The sequence below is a fragment of the Oncorhynchus gorbuscha genome, linkage group LG01 (genome assembly GCF_021184085.1).
Source record: "Oncorhynchus gorbuscha isolate QuinsamMale2020 ecotype Even-year linkage group LG01, OgorEven_v1.0, whole genome shotgun sequence".
In the NCBI taxonomy this organism is placed as follows: domain Eukaryota; kingdom Metazoa; phylum Chordata; class Actinopteri; order Salmoniformes; family Salmonidae; genus Oncorhynchus; species Oncorhynchus gorbuscha.
The window spans coordinates 52,115,664-52,143,377 of record NC_060173.1 but is presented as its reverse complement, the minus strand read 5'-3'; the positions used below and the strand labels follow the sequence as shown (position 1 = coordinate 52,143,377).

The 27,714-nt window shown below is 43.0% G+C and overlaps 1 protein-coding gene across 2 annotated transcripts; it reads right to left on the bottom strand.

Annotated features, from left to right (window-relative positions):
- Nucleotides 1–138: 138 nt before the first annotated feature.
- On the bottom strand, nt 139–20,187 carry alkbh3 (alkB homolog 3, alpha-ketoglutarate dependent dioxygenase). Of its 2 annotated transcripts, none has more exons than XM_046355838.1 (10): nt 19,966–20,157; nt 19,457–19,568; nt 19,092–19,195; nt 18,884–18,918; nt 18,712–18,759; nt 18,343–18,446; nt 10,369–10,457; nt 9,728–9,937; nt 6,519–6,617; nt 139–981 (listed from the first exon to the last, which is right to left on the bottom strand). In XM_046355838.1, the coding sequence occupies exons 2-10, from the start codon at nt 19,530–19,532 to the stop codon at nt 865–867; spliced, it is 882 nt and encodes a 293-aa protein (XP_046211794.1). In that variant the 5' UTR covers nt 19,533–19,568; nt 19,966–20,157; the 3' UTR covers nt 139–864. The 2 variants fall into 2 exon arrangements, with proteins under 2 accessions (XP_046211794.1, XP_046211802.1); XM_046355846.1 differs by lacking the exon at nt 139–981 and adding an exon at nt 3,950–5,433 and having other exon boundaries at nt 19,966–20,187.
- Nucleotides 20,188–27,714: the final 7,527 nt, after the last annotated feature.

Here is a 27,714-nt window from a genome sequence, read left to right as displayed (position 1 = left end):
CAACGGGTTTCTCCTGCTTATACACGGTGATAATGACAGTGAGAGATCTCTTCAAACGTCTGCAAGCTAACCATTTCACTACAGCCACAATAACGTCTGCTAAATATGTGTATGTGACCAATAAAAAAATAAAAAATGTATGATTCTCTCGCTCTGTTTTTAATTTACCAAACATTCAACACAACAGCTTCATCCTTTAGTGTTACAAAATAAAACGGGGCTATAATTTGGTCAACTTGGCCACTGTAGTTGTTCTTTCACATTTTATATAGCTGGGATGTTCTCTCGAAAGGCTACAAACCAAGGGGTATTAAATTATGACTTGTAATTGTAAATAGAATAACTACTTAAACAAAAGCTAAACGTGACACCAAAGAAATATGAAATAAAAGGCAACCAGGTAGAAAGCCAAAACTCCATATTTTCCTTTTCCTGATTAGTCTTCTCAAATAAATAAATGTGGACAAATTATTCAAACATATATTTTTAACTTCATAAGGCCTTCAGAGAACTTGACCCCCGTGAGTCCAGTCCACCGAAACTATAGGTGTCAAACTAATCCGTTATGGGATATATATTTAAGGCAAAATCTACCGTATGATGCAATGAAACAACAACATTGCTCTCCACATATTTAGTGAGCATAAGTAGACGTTGACAACTCCTCACATATCTTGTCAGGTGGTTTTAAGCTTGTATTTTTTCCTGATGTCAACACTCGTCTTCCTCACTATCCCATAAAGTGTATTTAACGATGTCCATCAAGGGCCGAGGTCATGTCCTCCTCCTCCACACAATCTCCCATTTCTACTCTTTATAGCAGTCCCACCCAGAGTGTGAAGGTGTTTGTGAAGGACAGTGTGTTTAGTGTTGGGGTGGTAGTCTGGCTCTTGGTCTCGGTCCCTCATGCTCTGGGTACATGGTGCGGAAGGTCAGGTTGATGCGAGGCCCTCGGTCGTGGTACTCTTTGGCCACTGAATGCTGTTGAGGACAACAAAAGCATAAAACAGTGCTGTGTATTAGAGAGACGTCACTGAACAGCGTTAGTCAAGTGCCTCCACTATGTTGGTTTTCCCTGTTTTAAACCACCGTCACTTTAAGGAGCCTTCCCATAGCGCAGTTAAGTCCAGAGACAAAACACATGCACACACTGTGTGCAACACAGACAGACAGTACCATCAGTCCTTTGTCCTACTGCTCCTTGGCCTTGTATCAGAGACAGGAGACTATTTAATTCTCTCTCCCTCACACACACACACACAAAATGTCTCACTAGTGACTTGGCAGACATAGTCGCACTTCTCACCTCCAACTTCAACCAAAATCAGATACACTGTTCGTTGTTAATCTACAAACTGTCGCCAGGGAACGAGTCTTGGCGAAGACAACCGCTCAGTCCGGATTTAGACGGGGGGTAAAGAGTTATCGCAGCGGTTACACAACAAGGATCTACGTCCCAGTCTAAATATTTAGTGTCTGTTTCAAACAGATGGCGAATTAACTAAGCGCTGGGTGGTTTTGTGTGAAAAGCAGCTTGAGTAAGTGGGGGGCAAGGTGGGGGGGCCAGACTAACTACGGCAATCCAATGTGTACTTTCCTGAATTCTCTGGGACGGGATTCCTGTCAGATGTTGCCATAAAACGCAGCGGACCTTTTTGTTTGTGTGTCTGAACACGTTTTTTCTCCCGCTCTCTTTAAATGAAGGAGTGGGTCTTTCAAGTGGCACTTCTCTAGGATCCAGTGTTGGGGCCAGGAAACTACGGGAACTGACTGTGGAGCGGGAGAACACGGGGTCCAGCAGGATTGGAAGACTCCACTGTCTTGACAGGATAAATGGCTCCTACCGTCCTAGTGACGGAGACAGACGGTCCGGCGGTGTGATCCGACCCGAAGACACACACAGTCATCCACACATACACCTATGACATCTGCAGATGACCACAGCCAAGTGCGCGCACTCTCACACACACACACACGTTGGTCCCCGAGAGCAAATAAATTGCTATCATTAAATCTCTGTCATTTTTCCTTCCCCATCACGCTCCCTATCAAATCCCTTGGTCTGGCTGTCAATCTGTCTGGGAGCTCTCTGACTTTACTTTCCGTCACACAGCATTCTTTGTGTATAATAGGGAAATGGCATAACCGTAACAGTCCTAAATATGTGCAGTTTGTTATGGGGGCTAGGGTTATAAAACTGCAGACACTGTTCTATCATTTCAGGTCACTGGAAGTGTATGGAGGTAGTCTAGACACCAGGTCTCTCTCTCTCTCTCTCTCTCTCTCTCTCTCTCTCTCAAGAAATCCTTGTCTGATAGAAAAGCTCGGAACGACAGAGCGAGACAGACACAATGTTCTTTACTTTAGAAAAAAGTATTTGCTGTTGTCTGATGACTCATAACCCACTAGGACTAAAGCCTGTTATGACATACCATGTGATTAGATCGCAACACGCACGGTCGCTAGCACTAGCAGTCGGCTAACTGGGTTGTTGTTGTTCCTGGCAAGGTCGATAGAGTATGATTTTGAATACCAAAACACTTCTATTGGCTTAGATCAGTGTTTCTCAACCTTTCTGCGCCAGGGACAGGCAAGCTACACTACCAGTGAAAAGTGTGGACACCTACTCATTCAAGGGTTTCTCTTTATTTTGACTATTTTCTACATTGTGTGAACTATGAAATAACACATATGGAATCAAATCAAAGTATGTTATATTTGAGATTCTTCAAAGTAGCCACCCTTTGGCCTTGGTGACAGCTTTGCAGACTCTCGGAATTCTCTCAGGCAGCTTCATGAGGTAGTCACCTGGAATGCATTTCAATTAACAAGTGTGCCTTAAGCCAATCAGTTGTGTTGTGACAAGGTAGGGGTGACATACAGAAGACAGCCCTATTTGGTTAAAGACCACGTCCATATTATGGCAAGAACAGCTCAAATAAGCAAAGAGAAATGACAGTCCATCATTACTTTAAGACATGAAGGTCAGTCAATACGGAAAATGTCCAGAACTTTTAAAGTTTCTTCAAGTGCAGACGCAAAAACCATCAAGCTCTATGATTAAACTGGCTCTCATGAGGACCGCCACAGGAAAGGAAGACCCAGAGTTACTTCTGCTGCAGAGGATACGTTCATTAGTTACCAGCCTCAGAAATTGCAGCCCAAATAAATGCGTCACAGAGTTCGAGTAGGAGAAATATCTCAATATCAACGGTTCAGAGGAGAATGTGTGAATCAGGCCTTCATGGTCGAATTGCTGCAAAGAAACCACTACTAAAGGACACCAATAAGAAGAAGAGACTTGCTTGGGCCAAGAAACACGAGCAATGGACATTAGACCGGTGGAAATCTGTCCTTTAGTCTGATGAGTCCAAATTTGAGATTTTTGGTTCCAACCACCATGTCTTTGTGAAACTCAGAGTAGGTGAACCGATGATCTCCGCATGTGTGGTTCCCACTGTGAAGCATGTAGGAGGTGTGATGGTGCTTTGCTGGTGAAACTGTCAGTGATTTATTTAGAATTCAAGGCACACTTACCCAGCATGGCTACCACAGCATTCTGCAGCAATACACCATCCCATCTGGTTTGCGTTTTTCAACAGGACAATGACCCATCTCACCTCTAAGAGCTATTTGACCAAGGAGAGTGATGGAGTGCTGCATCAGATGATGTGGCCTCCACAATCACCCGACCTCAATCCAATTGAGATGGTTGGGATGAGCTGGACTGCAGAGTGAAGGATCAGCAGCCTACAAGTGCTCAGCATATGTGGGAACTCCTTCAAGGCTTTTGGAAAAGCATTGCAGCTTAAGCTGGTTGAGAGAATGCCAAGAGTGTGCAAAGCTATCATCAAGGCAAAGGGCAGAGCTACTTTGAAGAATATGAAATATAAAATATACTTTGATTTGTGTAACACTTTTTTGGTTACAAACGTAGAAAAAGAGTAAAAAATAATGAAAAACCCTGTAATGAGTAGGTGTGTCAAATTCTGACTGGTACTGTACATGTTCGGTCATTTGTTCTTGGGGGACCATGATCTATAAATGAACATGAGCTTTAAAGCTAGCTAACTCAATTGTCAATATGTATTTGTGAAATGTAAATTGTGAATAAGAAATATCCCTAATAAATATAAACTCACTTTTACATTAATGTGTGTAACTTGACAACAAAATGTAATATATATATATATATATTTAATGTGTATATTGGTACTGTGTGGTTGGAGATATGTACTGAGTATATTGGTACTGTGTGGTTGGAGATATGTACTATACACACACATATATACCCACACAATGCAAAAATTACTTTTGTTTTCTGTTTTTAAATGTTTTCCATTGCGTGGCCTAATGAACACGACCTGGTGTTGTTGGGGCGTGTCCCTGTGTTTAATTGGCCTGGCTTACCTGCAAGTCATCCTGTGTGGGACACACAAGTTAAAAATATTGGAAACACTTGAGTAAATGACGGATACAAAGTATATTGAAAGCAGTTGCTTTCACACAGGTGTGGTCACGGAGTTATTTAAGCAATTTACATCCCATCATGCTTAGGGTCATGTATAAAAATGATGGGCAGGCCATTATTTTTGGCTCCCCACATAAGAAGACAATGCTCACATCCAACGGGCATGAGTGGAACAATGGTTTGATGAGCTGGGGACAGTAAGACAGAGACTGGGTTTTTGGGGACTACGACAGCTGATTTTTGAGGGCAAGGTTTTAATCATAAAAGCTGTGATTTTACCTGTGCTTTTATTAATCAGTTCTGTTTTTATCCCCCCCCGAAGGAGTATTTTAGCCCTGGAGCGGATGCTGTTCTACTTTCTGTGGGGAAGCAAGTGGGAGAGGCTGAGGAGGGAGGTGGTCAAGAGGCCCAGGTCCAAGGGGGGGAAAGGCTTGCCTGACCTCTACTTGTTCCTGGGCAGCCGCTACACAGCGTTACATCTGACTCTGGCCACCTCCCCGGTCAATAACAAGACACAGGCCCTCGCACGGTTCTGGCTGGGATCTTACCTCAGGACTCTGAGGCTGATCCCAGTCGACCTGCGAGCCCCAGTCTCTTTCATGCTCCCCACCCACTACGTCCAGCTCCAGAAATTTTTAAGACATTTCAAACTGGAAAAGGAAGCAGTCACGGTTTTAACTAAACACCGCTCTCTTCTCTCTCTTGTGCAGGAACGGGAACCAGTGTGTCCAGTGCGCGGGCTCGCTATAGGCGAGCCCACAACGGTCTGGCGCAACGTGGCCCATCCTGCACTCCTGAATCGGCATCGGGACCTGTCCTGGATGGTCGCCCACGAGATCCTCCCGGTCAGGGCCGTTATGCACTCACGGGGCATGGCGAGGACATCCGCGTGCCCCCGACCGGGCTGCGGCCAAGATGAGTCGGTGAGGCACATGCTCTGGGAGTGCAGAGCCGCCAGGGACCTGTGGAAGGAAGCAGGCCCCCTGATTACATCGTGTCTACCAGCAGGAGAGGACCTAACACCTCAGCTCGTGCTGTACGGGGTGGGCCGAAGGCCCATTCCACCGAAGGCCTTCACCAAGCTCTGGCCCACCCTCACGTGCCTGAAGGAAGCACTGTGGTCCTCCCGTAACCTGCTGGTAGCAAAAAGCGTAGAGACCACCCCCCAGGCAGTGGCCATGGTAGCCACGGAAGCCCTGGGGTGGTACGAACGGAAGGGGGCCTCGACCCCAGGCGAAGGGTCCCCCACAACACCCTAGGTCCCGGCGGCCACGGCCTGACAGCGCTGCGGCGCCTAGGGCGATGCGCCTAGGGGAGGGATCTCCTCTGGGCCCCGAAGGACGGGACGATGGTCTATTCGGGAAAGCAGGATGAGGCGAGTTTGATAAGGACTCACCCCGCTCCTGTACAAGTGATTGAAGACAGCCTTTTAACAAAGTGACTTTTTAACATGTTTTTCATGCCTTAAAAATGTTTTACCTTTGTTAGATCATCAGCACACATTTTAAATGGCTTTTACAGATTTGATGTTTTTACAAAGAAAGTACTTTTATTTATGGTTGTTTTCATTGATTTTAACAACATGTACTTTAACAAATTTAAATGTAACTGTCAAATGCTGTGTTTTATGCTTTGTTGCCGTTTTTATGTGTGTAAATGATGTAAAAAATGTATGAGCTGTTTTTAAAGGAATTGTGTCAATAAAACATTTCCAAAAGAAAAAATGGTTTGATGAGCATGAAAACAATGTTAACCATATGCCATGGCCATGCCGGCTCAGTCACCAGATCTCAACCCAATTTAACACTTATGGGAGATCCTGGAGCAGCGCCTGAGACAGCGTATTCCACCACCATCAACAAAACACCAAATGACAGGATTCCTCGTGGTAGAATGGTGTCACATCCCTCCAATAGAGTACCAGACACTGTCAGTTTGTGGTGGCCCAACGCCCTATTAAGACACTATGTTAGTTTCCTTTATTTTGGCAGTTACCTGTAGATGGTGTAGTTAGGGTGTGTCCCTGTATTTGATTAGCCGGGCTTACCTGCCAGTCATCCTGAGTGGCTCCTTCCATCATCAGGAGAGTGCCGTGAGTTAGAGGGATCCGCAGCCTCTCCACATAAGTGTAATCCCCGTCCTCCTCCTGACACACACACACGAGTACACAAACACACACAAATACTGAGTCAAGGGTACAAACTATCACCACATATCACCTCTGTATACTTACACAACTAGCACAGTTCATCTACATTACGATGGAGGAGTGTTACCACCTAGTTAGAAAGTAGCTGAATATAAACACTGATGTACCCACATGAAAATAAATACTACGGTATATTACAGTAAATACTAACAGTATTAACTGCAGTGTCTTTGGGGACTAAAGACTTAAGTCAGGCAAAAATATTAGAGTTAATACTGTTAGTGTTCTGTAGTATTTACAGTTAACTATATTGTAAATACTGTAGTAAAAGAACTGTATTGTATACTAAAGTAATTAATGTAGTGTTTTCATGGATTGTGGCGGATTGTAGTATACTGTAGTATTTACTATAGTGTTTTTGTTTTATTATCTTTGACATTGAAGTGCAGGCTTTCTCCTTGAGGAAACTTGGAGTAAGAGTAAAAGAGCAAATGTTTCATAACTTGTCGGTAGGACTGGAGTCTGAGCGTCTGTTCTTTACTGTAACCTGTAGGGAACGCAATATATGGTCTATACTTGGCATGTAGGTTTCTCAACTATGGGTGGCACAAATTGGGATATGCGGGAGGGGAATGGGCAGGGTACCTTATATGCAAATTAAACACGGTAGTATTTACTATAGTTAAAGTGTTGTGATTTGCGGACATTACTCAAGTACATCATACTTGAGTAAAAATAAAAATAACTTAACAGAAAATGTACTTAAGTAAAAGTCACCCAGTAAAATACTACTTGAGTAAATCTAAAAGTATTTGGTTTTAAATATACTGAAGTACAAAAAGTAAATAAATTGCTAAAATATACTTAAGTATCAAAAGTAAAAATACTTCAAATTACCTATATTAGGCAAACAAGACGGCACCATTTACTTTTTATAAATGTAAATTTACGGACAGCTAGTGGCACACTAACATGCTGACCAAACAAGACGTGCGCCCTCGTGCACCATTGCGCGCACGTTGATTTTGTTCACCCACACCAGAAGCTATCAGAACACACAGATTGAAATATCAAAAACTTTGAACCAATTCTACTAATTTGGCGACAGGTCAAAAAGCATTAAACATTTATGGCAATTTAGCTAGCTAGCTTGCTGTTGCTAGCTAATTTGTCCTGGTATATAAACATTGGGTTGTTATTTGACCTGACATTAACAAGGTCCTCAACTCCGACAATTAATCCACAGATAAAACGGGAAACCGAATTCGTTTCTCGTCATCTCTCCTCCTTCCTTCAGGCTTCTTTCTCATTCTTTGGACTTTATATGGCGGTTGGCAACCATATTTACAGCATTACTACAACTGACCGGAGTGTAGACCTAAGTTCATCTTTCAATCACCCACATGGGTATATGCTCCTAAAAAAACAATGAGGAGATGAGAGGCTAGACTTGCAGCGCGTTGTGCATCACAAATGGAACCAATTTATTTTTTAGCGCCTGGCCACGCAGACGCTCGCTGAGGCGCATGAGCAGTGGGAGTGCAATGAATAACGTACGTGTAAATGTATTTTGCAACGCTCGCGTATGGCCAGCATGTAACACTCGGGATGACCAGGGATATTCGCTTGATAAGTGTGTGAATTAGACCATTTTCCTGTCTTGCTAAGCATTCAAAATGTAACGAGTACTTTTGGGTGTCAGGGAAAATGTATGGAGTAAAAAGTACATTATTTCGGAATTTAGTGAAGTAAAAGTAGTCAAATATAAATAGTAAAGTACAGATACCCTAAAAAATGACTTAAGCAGTACTGTAAAGTCTTTTTACTTAAGTGCTTTACACCACTGATCATTTTACACTAAAACTGTAGTATTATACAGTAAACTAGTATTTTTTAAATTTGGGTAATAACATTGTATGGACAAGACTGGCAGACTACTTTCATATAGGTCTTTTTCTGGTTCAAAAGGTGGCTTGGGGTGGTGGGCGTTGAGACCATTTTAGAGGCACCCATTGTGGTGGTGGAGAGACATTTGTGCATTTTTATGGCAATTTCCTGCAATTCTACACATTTATCCATGAAGCAGAAAAGATTTTTGCAGTTTAAAGCTCATTTCCTGCAATACTACACATCTTACATTTAAAACTATGCATTTGTCATGGCTAATATCATGTCATTTTGCTCAAACATAAAATGAATACTGCTAAATGGTTTAGGGAATGTCTTGTTCTCCGTGACTGTCTAATTTCTATTTTGGTAATTGTTAGTTCTCAAAGATTATATTACTTTAAAAAAATATAGGTCCATTATCTTTTAAACATACTTTCTATCTAGTTTTAGTCATTTACACTGAAAGTGTTTTTCCATCCCCCCCAAAATAAATAAAAAATTTTGACACTGTTTGGACTAAGGCTACCCAAAAAAAGACTTGGGCAGCCTGCCCAAGGATGGAAATGGCAGAAGAATCACCGCTCATACGTGAACCCCTGTGAGTACTTTCCATTTCCATAGGGGGTACTTGGGAAGACCCATAGGAACATAGGCCTACTGGTAAAATCAACATATGAGGTATTTCGGGGGTACTCCAAACAGAGCGAAACCTCATCCCTACATGATTGTAACCCGTCCCTCTGTCTCTCCTCCAGTCTAACAGGTGTTGACTGCTTGTGGAGGCTGAACACTCATGTCCACCAGGCTGAGGGAGGCGATGGTGGGCCTTATATCCTCTGTCTCTCCCATCCCTCCATCTCCCTCCACACTCATGTCCCCCAGGCTGAGTGAGGTGATGGTGGGCCTTATATCCTCTGTCTCTCCCATCCCTCCATCTCCCTCCACACTCATGTCCCCCAGGCTGAGTGAGGTGATGGTGGGCCTTATATTCCCTGTCTCTCCCATCCCTCCATCTCCCTCCACCCTCATGTCCCCCAGGCTGAGTGAGGCAATGGTGGGCCTTATATTCCCTGTCTCTCCCATCCCTCCATCATCATGTCCCCCAGGCTGAGTGAGGCGATGGTGGGCCTTATATCCCCTGTCTCTCCCATCTCCCTCCACCCTCATGTCCCCTGCCTGTCTCTCATCCCCCCTCTCCCCCATGATCCCAGTCTTACCGGTGCAGGCTGCTTGCGGAGGCTGAACACCCTCATGTCTCCCAGACTGAGGGAGGCGATGGTGGGCCGGGTGCCCAGCGCAGCCTCATCGTCACTGTGCCAGCCGATGCTGTCTTTGCAGTTCCTATACAGGTTACACATCAGCGAGTTGAAACGGTGGCCACTCGCCTTCTCTACGGCGCAGCGCAGGGTGACCAGCAGCGGGTGCCACTGAGAGAGAGAGAGAGAGAGAGAGAGGGAGAGAAGGGCGAAAAGGGAGAACAAGGTTATGCACCGCGGCTCATGTTAGATATTAATAGTGCCCTTTTTTCCAACAGTGTTTCACCATGTTCACTGATTATTTATATGCTTAGCATTTCTTAGGGAGGTAGTAGGGGATAGGGAATAAGTATATAGATAAGCTGCTGTTGTGTGAGCAGTACTAGTGTACACATTGGCAGAGGAGAGTAAAAAGGAGGAACAAGAAGAGTGAGGTAGAGTGAACGCAAGAGTCCGAGAGAAATGGTAAAGCGCAAAAGTGGTTGAGGTGAAGGGGAAATACATGAGGAAATGGTCAAATCTCTTTTACAAGCAGGCACAATGCTCGTTCAATTCAGCTCCACTTTTCCAGTCATGCAGCAGGAGGTGCGGATATACCATACCTGTGCGTTGGCCTCCAGAGTAGAGTGGGCATACGTGTAAGGGAGTTCTCCATACCAGCAGGTTAACCTGGGCTCCTCGTAGGCCTCACCTATACAACACAGTGACCAATACAGTTACACTGCATGAATAACCTGTGTTCTTGAATAGACCCTAGTGATAGAAGCACATTGTCTGTACATACTGAGGTGCAGGCGCGCACGCACGCACACACACACACACACACACACACACACACACAAAACCACTTACTGTAGTGCATGTACATTGCACACACACAGAAATTAGTTGACTCAATAGATCTGGGCGGTCAGGGCCAAGTGAATCATCTCTAAACTGGTACTAAATTTGGCAATTTGACAAAAATGAGAAATCATGACTAGTTGGAGCTCTGTCAGGGACAAGAATAAATAGTGTAGTGATATAAAGTTGAACACATATGGACAGTAAACAACAAAACTGTATTTCAGGTCCCAGTAATGTCATTGTAAATGGTGATGTATACTTAAATATATACAGCACCAGTCAAAAGTTGACACCTACTCATTCCAGGGTTTTCCCTTATTTTTTACTATTTTCTACATTGTAGAATACTAGTAAAGACATCAAAACAATAAAATAACACATATGGAAATCATGTAGTAACCAAAAAAAGTGTTTAACAAAGCAAAATATATTTTATATATTTGAGATTCTTCAAAGTAGCCACCCTTTGCCTTGATGACAGCTTTGCACACTCTTGGCATTCTCTCAACCAGCTTCATGAGGTAGTCACCTGGAATGCATTTCAATTAATAGGTGTGCCTTAATTTGTGAAATTTCTTTCCTTCTTAATGCATTTAAGCCAATCAGTTGTGTTGTGACAAGAAGACAGAAGACCTATTTGGTAAATGACCAGGTCTATATTATGGCAAGAACAGCTCAAAAAAGCAAAGAGAAACGACAGTCCATCATTAGTTTAAGACATTAAGGTCAGTCAATGTGGAAAATTTGATGAAACTCTCTCTCATGAGGACCTCCACAGGAAAGGAAGACCCAGAGTTACCTCTAATGAACATATCCTCTGCAGCAGAGTTAACTGCATCTTAGATTACAGCCCAAATAAATGCGTCACAGAGTTCAAGTAATAGACACATTTCAAAATCAACTGTTCAGAGGAGAATGCGTGAATCAGGCCTTCATGGTCGAATTGCTGCAAAGAAACCACTACTAAAGGACACCAATAATAAGAAGAGACTTGCTTGGGCCAAAAAACAAGAGCAAAGACATTAGACAGGTGGAAATCTGTCCTTTAGTCTGATGAGTCCAAATTTGAGATTTTTGGTTCCAACCGCCATGTCTTTGTGAGACGCAGAGTAGGTGAACCGATGATCTCCGCATGTGTGGTTCCCATTGTGAAGCATGGAAGAAGTGGTGTGATGGTTTTGGGGTGGTTTGCTGGTGACACTGTCAGTGATTTATTTATAATTCAAGCCACACTTAACCATCATGGCTACCACAGCATTCTGCAGTGAGACGCCATCCCATCTGGTTTGCGCTTAGTGGGACTATCATTGTTTTTCAACCGGACAATGTCCCAAAACACACATCTAGGATGTGTAAGGGCTATTTGACCAAGGAGAGTGATGGAGTGCTGCATCAGATGACGTGGCCTCCACAATCACCCGACCTCAATTCAATTGAGATGGTTTGGGATGAGTTGGACTGCAGAGTGAAGGAAAAGCAGCCAAAAAGTGCTCAGCATATGTGGGAACTCCTTCAAGACTGTTGGAAAAGCATTCCTCATGAAGCTGGTTGAGAGAATGCCAAGAGTGTGCAAAGCTGTCAAGGCAAAGGGTGGCTACTTTGAAGGATATCAAATATAAAATATATTTTGATTTGTTTAACATATTTATTGGTAACCACATTATTCCATATGTTGTTTCATCATTTTGATTTCTTCACTATTATTCTACAATGTAGAAAATGGTAAAAATAAAGATAAAATCTTGAATGAGTAGGTGTCCAAACTTGTGACTGATACTGTGTGTGTGTTTGAGAAATGACCAAAAAACATAATTTGCATCCATATTTGGTAGTGTGTGGGCAAAGTAATGTGGTCATTGTTCTAAGTGCCTTCCACTGCTTTGTTTTACTCCAAGGGAGACATTTTCATAAACTATTCTGTACCATGAAATAGCCACCCCAAATGTGGTAAACCTGCAGTTCCCAGGTCATCTTTATAAAACCTTGCTCCATCGCTCTTTTCTATGGAAGCAAGCACTATTACATTTCTCAAAGAGCTCCATTTGGGCATTTCATAAAAGAAAACAGTCACAAAGCCAAAACGTTGTCCCACTGGTCCTCAAGTTGAGACTTCACAGTTCATACATTAGGCCCAAAGCAAATATTTAGACATGACTTCATTTATTATTGCTAAAAACAAAACCTTTCACTGTACCCATAAAAAATATGATATCAGGACAAGAATAAACAAAACTCTAGTTGGTCATGGGCTGAAACCCAAATTGCACCCTATTCCGTTCACAGTGCACTACTTTTGAACAGGGCCCATATGGTTCCAGTAGCAGTGCGTGGGTAAATTCATTCGGGAAGCCAAGCCAGGAAAAAAAGCCATATTACAACCGGTGTGTTGTGATAATTGCATTGTTTGCTCTATTACCCGTTAGTTTATACACCACCGTGATATTTCCTGAACAAAAATATGAATCCAACTTCAAATCAAAGTTTGTCACGTACGCCAAATACAACAGGTGTAGATCTTACAGTGAAATGCTTACTTACAGGCTCTAACCAATAGTGTAGAGGAAAAAAAGTTTGTGTGTGTGTGTGTGTGTGTAGGTAAGTAAAGAAATAAAACAGTAAAAAGACATTTGAGAAAAAAAAGTAGCAAGGCTTTATACCTGTTAGTCAGGCTTATTGAGGTAGTATGTACATGTAAGTATCGTTAAAGTGACTATGGATATATGATGAACAGAGAGTAGCAGAATCGTAAAAAGAGGGGTTGGCGGGTGGTGGGACACAATGCAGATAGCATGGTTAGCCAATGTGTGGGAGCACTGGTTGTCCGGGCCAATTTAGTTAGTATGTACATGAATGTATAGTTAAAGTGACTATCCATATAAGATTTACAGAGAGTAGCAGCAGCGTAAGAGGGGTTGGGGGAGGCACACAATGCAAATAGTCTGGGTAACCATTTGGTTACCTGTTCAGGAGTCTTATGGCTTGGGGGTGAAAACTGTTGAGAAGCCTTTTTGTCCTAGACTTGACACTCCGGTACCGCTTGCCATGCGGTAGTAGAGAGAACATTCTATGACTGGGTTGGCTGGGGTCTTTGACAATTTTTAGGGCCTTCCTCTGACACCGCCTGGTGTAGAGGTCCTGGATGGCAGGCAGCTTTGCCCCAGTGATGTACTGGGCAGTACGCACTACCCTCTGAAGTGCCTTGCGGTCGGAGGCCGAGCAATTGCCGTACCAGGCAGTGATGCAACCGGTCAGGACACTCAATGTTGCAGCTGTAGAACCTTTTGAGGATCTCAGGACCCATGCCAAATCTTTAGTTTCCTGAGGGGGAATAGGCTTTGTCGTGCCCTCTTCACAACTGTCTTGGTGTGTTTGGACCAATCTAGTTTGTTGTTGATGTGGACACCAAGGAATTTGAAGCTCTCAACCTGCTCCACTACAGCCATGGCGATGAAAATGGGGATGTGCTCGGTGCTCCTTTTCTTGTAGTCCACAATAATCTCCTTGGTCTTGGTTACATTGAGGGATAGGTTGTTATTCTGGCACCACCCGGCCAGGTCTCTGACCTCCTCCCTATAGGCTGTCTCGTCGTTGTCGGTGATCAGGCTCTTGTGTCATCAGCAAACTTAATGATGGTGTTGGAGTCGTGCCTGGCCATGCAGTCGTGGGTGAACAGGGAGTACAGGAGTGGACTGAGCACGCACCCCTGGGGAGTTCCAGTGTTGAGGATCAGTGTGGCAGATGTGTTGCTACCTACCCTCACCACCTGGGGGTGGCCTGTCAAGAAGTCCAGGATCCAGTTGCAGAGGGAGGTGTTTAGTCCCAGGATCCTTAGCTTGGTGATGAGCTTTGAGGGTACTATGGTGTTGAACTCTGAGCTGTAGTCAATGAAGTCATTCTCACACCGGTGTTCCTTTTGTCCAGGTGGGAAAAGGCAGTGTGGAGTGCAATAGAGATTGCATCATCTGTGGATCTGTTTGGGCGGTATGCAAATTGGAGTGGGTCTAGGGTTTCTGGGATAATAGTGTTGATGTGAGCCATTACCAGCCTTTCAAAGCACTTCATGGCTACGGACGTGAGTGCTACGGATCTGTAGTCATTTGGGCAGGTTGCCTTTGTGTTCTTGGGCACAGGGACTATGGTGGTCTGCTTGAAGCCTGTTGGTATTACAGACTCAATCAGGGACATGTTGAAAATGTCAGTAAAGACAGCTGCCAGTTAGTCAGCACATGCCTGGAGCACACATCCTGGTAATCCGTCTGTCCCCGCAGCCTTGTGTATTAGTCTTACTCACGTCGGCTACGGAGAGCATGATCACACAGTCGTCCGGAACAGCTGATGCTCTCATGCATGCCGCAACAATTTCAATGATTTTACTGAGTTACAATTCATACAAGAAAAAGCCTTAATCTATGGATTTCACATGACTGGGCAGGGGGCATGCCAATTGCATGCTCCCTCAAAACTTGAGACGTCTGTGGCATTGTGTTGTGACAAAATTGCACATTTTAGAGTGGCCTTTTATTGTCCCCAGCACAAGGTGCGCTGGTGTAATGATCATGGCGTTCAATCAGCTTCTTGATATGCCACACCTGTCAGGTGGTTGGATTATCTTGGCAAAGGAGAAATGCTCACTAACAGGGATAAACAAATTTGTGCACAACATTTTTGAGAAATAAGCTTTTGGGACTTTTTATTTCAGCTCGTGAAACATGGGACCAACACTTTACATGTTGCGTTTAGATTTTTGATCAGTATAAGTGTAACCGGTGTAAAGGGCTAACTAGTTAGCATGGCGCCCAAGTTGTGTTTCAATTGGTGACGTTACTCGCTCTGAGTCCTTGAAGTAGTCGTTTCCCTTGCTCTGCAAGGACCGCGGCTTTTGTGGAGCGATAGGTAACGATGCTTTGCGGGAGGCAGTTGAGGATGTGAGAAAATGGTCCCTGGTTCAAGCCCAGGCTGGGGCGAGGAGCGGGACGGAAGCAACATTGTTACATAAGGGCGAGACAACTAGAAGACAGTCACAGTAGGCAGTATAAATTCAACCACACGCTTGTTTCATCACAAAACCTGAGAGCAACATCTATCCGGTGAAGTCCACAAAGCAAATATTGAATGTAACAAACGGTTACATGACCTACAGCATGGTCAACAATTGAATGTTTTCAACATTTTCGGACTACTAAACAACTATTGATTTAGAACCATTGCAGAATTACTGCAAGTCGCAAAAAAAAACAGGACTGCTGCCGCAAACGTCTTTCCTCACCATTTCAACATCATCCAATCACCTATGCTTAATCTAATACTGTGACAACTTAAAGATACAAAAAACAAATTGTCTAATCAACTTAAGCTAATTATCATGTGGCTGTCCATAATACCGTTTTCAAATTAAATGTGTGCACGTGCATGTATGTGTGTGTGTATGTATGTATGCATGCATTCAAGTAGAAAAAAACATGTCACCCTACTTGTAGACTGAGGAACGCCAATGCCATTGTCCTCTTTCAAGTTAGCAAAACGGTCTATGACTCTGTATAGAGTAGCCTACACGAGTTTTGTTTTTGTTGACCTAGACTACGCTACTTAGCTAAAAGGCTTTGACGATGAGCCAGCTACTTAATGTGAGCCTACAATGTACATCTAGTTACATATTGAACTTCCATCCTCTCAGGGTAGGGGCAGATTTTAGCTAGCTAGCCACCGGAGAACGATACAATGAGATGCAACACTTCACGTTGTTTCTGTCAATGACGTTTTACTTTTGATGTGATTGGTGTGAAGCCAAACCCAAACTGGCTTCCCTTGATACTTTCTTTTGGTGCACTCAGTTTTGAGCTCACTCAGTTCATCTCAACGCTGATTGGCTTTTCTTTTATATTTTGTTTTTATCAAGGGAGGCCAAATGCTCACTGGCTTCCATTGCTATTGAATTTAAAGCTATGGGCAGCAACAATGTCATACACAGAGCAACTTAAAATCATTTATTATTTCTTTCTTTCTTGGTCAAATTTTGGGGAAAGCCTGGCTTCCCTTGGCATCCTAGCAAAAAGGCTTGCAGATGGCAAGAGTCATTTCCATCTTACCATCCAAAAGCATTGTATGCAGCCAGCAATACACTCGTATCCCCGTGGACCAATTCGTACCTTAAACATTTCCTCCTTAACTAGATTTAATAGCGAGAAGGCAGTTATAACAAACAGGGAAAATCTGCATAACTTTCTTTATGAAACACAATTTTCCACCACCACGGAAAATTCCATGGCAATTTCCACCAAAATGCATTGGAGTGCTAGTACCGGATGTTGCTTATCACATTCAGCCAATCAAGTTGCAGCAGTCTGTTGTTTACCCCCTGGCTGTACACAGGGCGCAACATCGGGATGTAGCATTAGCCACTAGCAAGGTGGCGGAAAATTGTGTTTCATAAAGAAAAGTATGCATATTTTCCAAATTCTTCTAGCCATTAACTCTAGTTAAGGAGGAAATCGACACCTTGGCAGCCTGACTGGAGAATGTTTTAGGATACAAATGTATTGCCAGCTGCATGGAATGTGTTTGGACGGTAAGACAAAACCCTCCATACCAGATCAATATCGCCATCTGCCAGCCTTTGGATTATTGGCATCCATGAATACACGCCACTAAGGCTCTGGTCAAAAGTATTGCACTCTTTAGGGAATAGGGCGCTATTTGGAACACAATCTTAGTCATGTAGAGCCTATTTAGAGTCTTGCTTGAGTAGGAAAAAGTGAGTCAATGTGCAGAAAGTCTAAAGAGGAGTGGGTGTATGTGTGTGCATATAGTGTGTGTGTGTGTGTAGTATGTGTGTGCAAATAGTGTGTGTGTGTGCATATAGTGTGTGTGTGTGTGTGTGTGTAACAGTAGCACCCCCTCTATTTCCTCTTGAACCTAGATGTCACAATTGACTCGTGTTGACACAATGTGAGGGGCAGTGGCTGGGCCATGTTCTTCCTACATATGCTTGTTGGGCTTAATGGTTTTGAGTCATGCGCCTCCTTCGCGTTGTTGTCGTCTGCTACTGTGTCTTGCTCAATGATGGAACGTGGCTGGATTCAATCCAACAGAGACCAATAGGGAATCTGATGCAACTTCATTCAGGGCTGGGTTCCAAGTCCACTTAAATGGTCCTTCCTTGTCTCTTTTCCTTCTGTGACCTATGGTTGGAAAAGACTTGTCCTGATCCAGTCCTTCCGTCATGTGGTGAAAATGGGAAGGAACGGTGGGTAAAGGCGGCTATGTAGATAACTATAGTTTTGGTTGGGCAATGAATAGCACGTTAGCTTGAGAATAGGACGTGTTGTCAAGATTGAATCCCGGATCAGCAGTACAGGGATGGTCGATCTTACATTGATACCAAACGTTCCATGACAATAATTTTATTTTTCCTTTATTTAACCAGGGAAGTCAGTTAAGAACAAATTCGTATTTTCAATGACGGCCTAGGAACAGTGGGTTAACTGCCTGTTCAGGGACAGAACGACAGATTTGTACCTTGTCAACTCAGGGTTTGAACTTGCAACCTTCCGGTTACTAGTCCAACGCTCTAACCACTAGGCTACCCTGCCGCCCCAACATTCTAATTGGGAGAAACTTCCAATGCCAACATGGCACCCATAAAAATAAAAAATTCAGTTTGCTCACATCTATAGGCTGAGTGTACAGTATTGGTCTGTGGTCTATCCTTGGGGACATGATTGTCGACCTACCTTGTCTGTAGTTAGTCTTTTGAGACCAAGGCAGCTCTGCTAGCAGTTTACTGAAGGCCCAGTCAGCCTCCTCTGGTGGTAGGAACCCATGGATCAGCCTCAGTCTGGGGGGGTAGAGAATTGTTGAATGGGGAAGCATACGGGTTAAGTGGGTGGAAGGCAGTAGCTGACTGAGATTCTGGGTTGTGTTCAGTAGACACAAATGGAAGGAAACAGTTTGAAATGGAGAGGTATTGTCTGAACCAAACATTTAAAAAGCACATTTTGATTTTCCATTGTGAAGCGTTTTGCTACGGTGTTCCCCTGTTGTCATTTATATGGTTGACCCAATGTCTATTTGACCTCCTTATGCATTAGATTAGAACTCACCTTGACACTCCTGATGGACCATGGCTGATCTCATAATCACCCCCCATTCTGTGGAACAGGAGCATGTGTAAAGAATTGTTGTTATATTTCCACTAGGCGTAACCATTTTTCAATTTGGGGTTGTTTTAATGACGTAGAGTAGAGAAGATGACTGTTTGATCAAGTTACTCACTCCATCACCTTCTCCATAGGGACATCTCTGACTGGCTGAGCAAGGGAAAGAAAGAAAGAAAGGGAAATGTATTAGTTGATCCTTGTCAGCCAAGGCCGATTTAATCTCTTGTCAATGGCGACACCTCAAATCAAAAACTTCTTCTCTATGAAAATATCTATTTATTAATATAATTAACACAATAACGCCCAATACTCCTTTTTTTAACCTTAGCGGGCTGTTGATACTCAAACATCCGCTGTCCCACTCCCCAACCAGCAGGTGGTGGATTGGCACTTGGTATCACAACAGTGCTGGAATTGGGAATTGCTCCTGCCAAAGAAAATGTATATGCTTCCATATGACCATTTAAAAACATGTATATTACCATGGATGTAATTCTCAAATGACAGTAGGAGAGTTGGACTTGTTTTCACAAAGTGTCTCAGAGTAGGAGAGCTGCCCCACCACCCATATAATCTTTCTTAATCATTAACATCTGAAAGGTAAAAACTGATCCTAGCCCAGCCTATTCCGAATCGCTTTGTGAATATGGGCCCTGGTCTAATTTAGTCTGCATGGCAGAGAGAAAACCTGTTGGACGTGGTTGTTTGGGCAGTGGTTTGGCCCAAGAGCCCTGGACCCTTGCACGCTGACGTTTATCCGACATCACATCAAGATGAGGACACCGATTGGAGGTCTGAAACTGGTCGAAACAAGCAGTCACATTTAGTTCGCATATACTGCCACACAGAGGCCAACTTTGTGTAACAACATCAAACTGCATGTTCACTGAGGCCAGCAAGCTGGTTGTGCTTAAATGCATTTCAAAAGTCATGTCGAATTCTGTTCCAATAACACAATGTAAAATAAAAAGGCATAGCATAAATTACATTATTTTATCAGCCACCAAGCTAACGTTACAATATAGCAAGCTAAGCGAATAGCAGCATTTGTGGCAACCCATTTGGAGTCCAATAGCTTGGTAACGTTACTTATAGTGCTAATTTACAGAGTGAAATGTATCACTAGATCAGTACATGGACTATGGTCTCCAACATATTTTGGTATTAAATATCACCTTCTTGCTTGTTGTTACTTACCAACAGGATTAGAACAATTTAAAAGCTAGCTATCCACATATCAAATTTGACAGCTCTACCCTGTGTTACTCGAAAAAAAATCCCCCTGAAACTTCGACAAAATTTAACGGTTCCTATTTAGTTACGCAATCCTCAACGGTCCAACAATTGTACAGTGTAGTCCCAAAATAAGTAGTATTATCTATTTCAAGCTGCAGATGTTATATCATATATATCACATGTATATATTAGTGCAAATTTAACGCCATGTCTTGTGTCATCAACCTTTTCCCCATCTGAATGTGACGTTGCGAGGCTGTTGCTCAGTAGGTTGGTTCATATGTCCATCAGATAATGAAATGTCCCACTTGAAAGCCTGACTTGAACTAGGTGCCGGTACTCAGCTCCATTGAGCTCCTGGGCAGATGTCTCTCCAATCTGTCTCCACTCGTATCTCAGGTTTCACTGAGCCTATTTCACTGAGCCTATTGACTTAAAATCAAATCAAATTGTATTCGTGACATGCTTCGTAAACAACAGGTGTAGACTAACAGTGAAATTCTTACTTACGGGCCCTTCCCAATAATTCAGATTAACCAAAAAATTGAAATAGTATAAAAATAGAAAAATAATAACACAAGGAATAAATACACAATGAGTAACTATAACCTGGCTATATACACAGGGTACCGGTACCTAATCAAATTCAATAGCTCGGAAAGTGGGGGAAAAAACACATTAAAAAAACACATCAAATCTGTCACAGCAAGGTTATTGAAACGCTCAGAACGTCAACTGACTATTTCATTGTTGATTCCCCCACCCCTTTTTATTTATGAAATACTCTTGAGTCATGAAAGTTCACTTTTCCACAAATCCTATTGGCTTGTTTCTTATTTTACTGGAGGAGCCCTTTACATGAAATAGTTTTGGGAACCTCTTCCCCATCAGAGTCCTAAAGACCACTAGGCAAGCTACCCTGCTGCCTTAAAAGCAGCACAATCAGCCTTCATCTCTGCCATGATTGACAGTAACATACCATCAACCACCATTTCAACCCTGCAATCTCATGCTCTCCTGCAGCCTCATCTTTGCAGTGCAATTATGTCTCAGATTTTTTCAAGAAAAAGATTGACACCATCAGTCACATGCAGCGTCCCGCAGGGGTCAGCCCTGGAGTCTATCTTGTTTTTAATTGACATGCTATGCCCCCTCTTGGGCAAATGCTCAGAGGTTATGACATCAACATTCACTGCTACGTTGACGATACCCAGGTTTAAATGAACAGCAAACCGGACACCCAAAGGTGTTAGATGGGGTTGAAGTCAGGGCCCTGTGCAGGCCAGTCATGTTCTTCCCCACCGATCTCGACAAACCGTTTCTGTATGGACCTCGCTTTGTGCATGTGGGCATTGTCATGCTGAAACAGGAAAAGGCCTTCCCCAAACTGTTTCCACAAAGTTGGAAGCACAGAATTGTCTAGAATGTCATTGTATCCTGTAGTGTTAAGATTTACCTTCACTGGAAATAAGGGGCCTAGCCCAAACCATAAAAAACAGCACCAGACCATTATTCTTCCTCCACCAAACTTTACAGTTGGCACTATGCATTCGGGCAGGTAGCATTCTTCTGGCACCTGCCAAACCCAGATTTGTCTGTTGGCCTGCCAGATGATGAAGTGTGATTCATTACTCCAGAGAATGCATTTCCACTGCTCCAGAGTCCAATGGCAGTGAGATTTACACCACTCCAGCCGATGCTTGGCATTGCGCGTAGTGAACTTAGGCTTGTGTGCGGCTGCTAGGCCATGGAGACACATTTCATGAAGCTCCTGATGAACAGTTATTGTGCTGACGTTGCTTCCAGAGGCAGTTTGGAATGCGGTAGTGAGTGTTGCAACCGAGGACAGACAATTTTTACAGGCTACGCGTTTCAGCAGTCTGCGGTCCCGTTCTGTGAACTTGTGTGGCCAACCACTTCGCGGCTGAGTCGCTGTTGCTCCTAGATGTTTTCACTTCACAATAACAGCACTTACCGTTGACCGGGGCAGCTCTTGCAGGGCAGAAATTTGACGAACTGACTTGTTGGAAAGGTGGCATCCTATGACAGTGCCATGTTGAAAGTCCCTGAGCTCTTCAGTAAGGCCATTCTACTGCCAGTGTTTGTCTATGGAGATTGTGTGGCTGGTGGCACAATTTTATACACCTGTCAGCAGCGGGTGTGGCTGAAGTAGCTGACTCCACTCATTTGAAGCGGTGTCCTCATACTTTTGTCTATGTAGTGTATCTGGACAAGAGGAACACTTATGTGAGAATGTTGTTTACTGACTACCGTTCAGCATTCAACACTATCGTTCCCTCCAAGCTCAGAGCCCTGGGTATGGACACCACCCTTTGCAACTCGACCCTTGACTTCCAGATGGGCAGACCACAGGCTGTGAGGATTGGCAAAACCCCCTCCATACTGACCTAACACAGGAGTATGTCCTCAGTCCTTTACTGTACTCCCTGTTCACCCACTCCATCATGTTCTGACGACATCATGGTTGTAGGCCTGATAACCAACAACTATACCCAACAACTAACAAACGTTTGTTTACATTCGAATTTCAATAGCTCCTTGGTCACTTGACTCAAACAAGGTCCAGAATGTCCACTGACTACCCTTCTATGTTGCACACCCTTTATTTTGTCAATTTTCATCTCACATGTTTTGACATGAATTTTTCTAAATGTAAAATTTCAACAGCTCCTTGGTCATGTGACCTACTGATCTCAAACAAGGTTCAGAATGTCCACTGACTATACCCTGACTATACCTACACTCTGATGTTTGTCTACTTACATATCATGCTATTAGACTTAAATCTGTAAGCTTTGCAGGCCTTCATTTCACATGGGTATTAAAAACAAATTGACGTTAACAAATGTTCCATCCTCGCAATAACTATCTTTCACATGGACACTGAAAAGATTCGCAATTGGCTGTATGTGGAATGGATCAAGGACAGGAGAGGTGTTCGAACAGAGGTGCTTAAAGGAAGGCGCACAGGTGGGCCTCATGAAAAACAATGGTTCATAAGTTATTTTTAATCACAGTAATAGGCAGTGATTTGTAAGTCAGATTGATGAGCATGATCCTTTTCATAGCATCACTTTCATATACTGTACATGAAGACAAATCCTTCTACTTTGAGAATTATAAAGCAGTTTCCATAACCTGATAATGACTTGATATTTGAGTGTGTTCACAACAAGCCTCCTGTAGACAACTTGCAAAATGCAATAGTGCATTTGACAGTTCGTTTTTCGGATTAAAGTAGTTATTTGATGCATGGCCTACTATTTCTAACTGGGAAAATAGACTCCTACGTCTTTTGTGAGTCAAATCCGTTTTCCAAAATGTATTTAGGTGCATTTTTGTGAAGAGGTATGAGGGTTGTGATATGGGTCATTTAATGGTCAAATCCATTAAGGGATCAATACATTTCTATATTGCTTCCCCAGTATCTGCATGAACCATCAGGCCAAGTGTTTTTGGTGAAGGAGGAATCGGAACACGCTGCACTCAAATTCAGGTCTTAGTTATTCCATGGTACTGGATCTAATACATATTAGCATTTTACATACATTCATAAGTGTAATGATTTTTTATTACATACTGTGAAAAACTCTCTTGGCTGCTGGCTCTGTCACTTTCAGACATGCGCAGAGCAAACTGAAAGGGGAACGGTAACTCTTGACTTGAACCACAGGGGTTCTCTGTAAAGAGAGAGTAATCCAAAAGGCACAGACACACCCCTTGACTTTCAGTTGGCACCGTTGACCTGTATGTATTCTCTCCTGATTGGCTCTGTGGTGCTCTGTGGTGCTCTGTGGTGCACAGTCTGGCAGTCTAACGAAAGTGCCAGAGGTATGAGGAGAGACATCCTCCTTTGTATTTATGACAACAAATATTTCCTAGCACTTTGGATCCTATTATTGGACAGTTAGAAGACACAATGCATTAATGCAAAACATAAATAAATACTAATTACTGTCCATGAGTAACCTCAACCTTGTGGTTCAATGAATGTTTGGGCCAATAAAGTGCCAACTCAATTCTACCACTGCCTAGTCTCTCATGCCCCTATGAACGGGGACACAGGGAAATGGTTTTTAATCTAAACCAGTCCTTTTTTACTGGAGGACACTAACCCCTATTTGGGGCTCTTTTCTTGACACACAGTAGCAGTTAACCAGATAAGAAGTCAAGAAGATCAAAAAGTAGATTGTTGTAAGAGTGTATTACATCCTGTGCTGGCCCCATTGTCATATCCATTCTGCATTCTGAGTGGTAAAATCACAGCTGAATAATGTCTCTCTGTATGTGTATACATTTTCCGCCAAGACAGAACTGCCAAAGGGGGTGGAGTTGCAGTAGATACAGCCGGCAGACTTCTGTCATGCTATCCAGGTCTGTCCCCAAACAGTTTGAGCTTCTACTTTTAAAAATCCACCTTTCCAGAAATAAATCTCTCACTGTTGCCGCTTGATACAGACCCCCCTCAGCCCCCAGCTGTGCCCTGGACACCATATGTGAATAAATTGCCCCCCATTTATCTTCAGAGTTTGTACTGTTAGGTGACCTAAACTGGGATATGCTTAACAACCCGGCCCTCCTACAATCTAAGCTAGATGCCCTCAATCTCACCCAAATTATCATGGAACCTACCAGGTACAATCCCAAATCCGTAAACTTGGGCACCCTCATAGATATCATCCTGACCAACCTGTCCCCTAAATACACCTCTGCTGTCTTCAACCAGGATCTCAGCGATCACTGCCTCATTGCCTGCATCTGTAATGGGTCCGCGGTCAAACGACCACCCCTCATCACAGTCAAACGCTCCCTAAAACACTTCAGCAAGTAGGCCTTTCTAATCGACCTGGCCTTGGTATCCTAGAAAGATATTGGCCTCATTCCGTCTGTAGAGGATGCCTGGTTATTCTTTAAAAGTGCTTTCCTCACCATCTTAAATAAGCATGCCCCATTCAAAAAAAATTGAACCAGGAACAGATATAGCCCTTGGTTCCCTCCAGACCTGACTGCCCTTGACCAGCACAAAAACACCCTGTGCCGTACTGCATTAGCATCGAATAGCCCCCGCGATATGCAACTTTTCAGGGAAGTTAGGACCTTATCGGCAGACTCAACAGCCTTGGTTTCTCAAATGACTGCCTCGCCTGGTTCACCAACTACTTCTCAGATAGAGTTCAGTTTGTCAAATCGGAGGGCCTGTTGTCCAGACCTCTGGCAGTCTCTTTGGGGGTGCCACAGGGTTCAATTCTCGGGTCGACTCTTTTCTCTGTATACATCAATGATGTCGCTCTTGCGGCTGGTGATTCTCTGATCCACCTCTGCGCAGACGACACCATTGTGTATACTTCTGGCCCTTCTTTGGACACTGTGTTAACTAACCATACAACTCTCCTTTCGTGGCTTCCAACTGCTCTTAAATGCAAGTAAAACTAAATGCATGCTCTTCAACCGATCGCTGCCCGCACCTGCCCGCCCGCCTAGCATTACTTCTCTGGATGGTTCTGACTTAGAATATGTGGACAACTACAAATACCTAGGTGCCTGGCTAGACTGTAAACTCTCCTTCCAGACTCATATTAAACATCTCCAATCCCAAATTGAATCTAGAACCGGCTTCCTATTTCGCAACAAAGCATTCTTCACTCATGCTGCCAAACATACTCTCGTAAAACTGACTATCCTACCGATCCTTGACTTTGGCGATGTAATTTACAAAATAGCCTCCAACACTCTACTCTACTCTACTCTGCAAATTGGATGAGTCTTTCACAGTGCCATTCGTTTCGTCACCAAAGCCCAATATACTACCCACCACTGCGACCTGTATGCTCTTGTTGGCTGGCCCTCGCTTGATATTCATCGTCAAACACCCTGGCTTCAGGTCATCTATAAGTCCTTGCTAGGTAAAGCCCGGCCTTATCTCAGCTCACTGGTCACCATAGCAGCACCCACCCATAGAACTCGCTCCAGCAGGTATATTTCACTGGTCACCCCCAGGGAAAATAAGTACTTAGAACTACCAATTATTATAAATATTAAATAAAAGTGTAAACACTGGACTGAATCCCCTAATTGTCAAACTAATATTAATGTACAACAATATGGAAGAGACATAACTATAGGTTACGCAATATGGGTGTATATCCACTGCACACTTCTTGGGTGTGTAATTGACATGACCAAGGAGCTGTTGAAATTTAAAACTATGAAAAATGTACGTTACACTGCTTGATTTTACAGCACACAAACAAGAGTGTGCAATATAAAAGGGCACATTCTGCACCATGTTTGAAGTCAGTAACTATTTAAATTTTACATATTGAAAAATGAATGTAAAGTCATGTGAGATTAAAATTGAAAAACTAAAGGGTGTGCAATGTGAAGGCCCACTGAGTGGACATTCTGAACCTTGTTTGAAGTCACTAGGTCACATGACCACTAGGTCACTATTGAAATTTAAAAATGTAAATAAATAATTTAATAGTGTGAGATGTAAATCGACCAACAATAAGTTTGCAGTGTATCTATACCATCTGGTTAGCTCGAACCAGTTTTGAAAATTTTAGGAGTAATGGTTAAATATCTATTGAAATTCGATCCTTTTGATTTGTCACCATGCTGACGGTCCCCAACTGCTGTTGGTGGACGTAAGACTACAGGCGAATATCCGTCAAATATCCAACCTGAAACTGTCTTACCTCGGTCTAATCCACCGCCATTTACGTCAGTCATACCATTTATTTGTTGCTTTGAGAAGGAACCTGCAGGTAAGCGTTTCTTTGGACGATTAATCCCATGCGGACAATTAATAAAACTTGGGTGGGGGTCCGAAATGGCACCCTGTTGGGATAAATCTTACCAGTGTCTTTGGCTATGCCGGATTAAGTGATATTACATGCTATTCTATAAAATAATTTTATCCGCAATTAATATTACCTGATTGAGCTAATCATGTAAATGTAATTAACTAGAGTCGGGACACCACGAAATAATATTTATAGAGCTGTTATCTTCAGAATAAACTCTTAAAGGCCTAGTAATATTTTACACCAATAGCAGTCAATATTAATCGTCATCTTAATTCAGTCTCATCTGAAAGTTGTAAATTCTTGGTTATCTGCACAAACCCTGGCTAACAAGTTGAATCAGCAATACAAAATGGGGTTTAATTATTTATTTACTAAATACCTAACTAATCACACAGAATAACATATACACATAATTAATCAATTTGATTACAAATTACGCCATAAAGGAAAACGTCCCTAGCGGGCGGAACAGGTATGACAGCTTGTTTCACAAAAGGGGCTGGGTTTTTGTGAAAGAGCGGGAAGATTGATGAACAAAGGGTGAAGCTGGGCTATCTTAAATACAATATCTTATGCATTTGAAATTACCGCCCATTTGGAAAAGGAAAATGCAATAAATATTTACTCTGAGCTGCACTTCAGTAGGTTGGTGGTAGATGGAAGGCCGTGTTGCCAAACCTGGTCCTTTGAAGAATGTCTCTGGTTGTCAATTGGATACGTTGTAGTAAAATTGTGAGAAAGATGATATACTCTGTCTGTTCCTTCCTAATCCTCGTTTGCAGCAACTGTTGCTAACTCAACGGCTAGTAGGTATCACTTCTGTGAATAAGAGTTCAACGTTCATACCATTCGCAAACCAAAGCTCACGCTGATGTTGGTT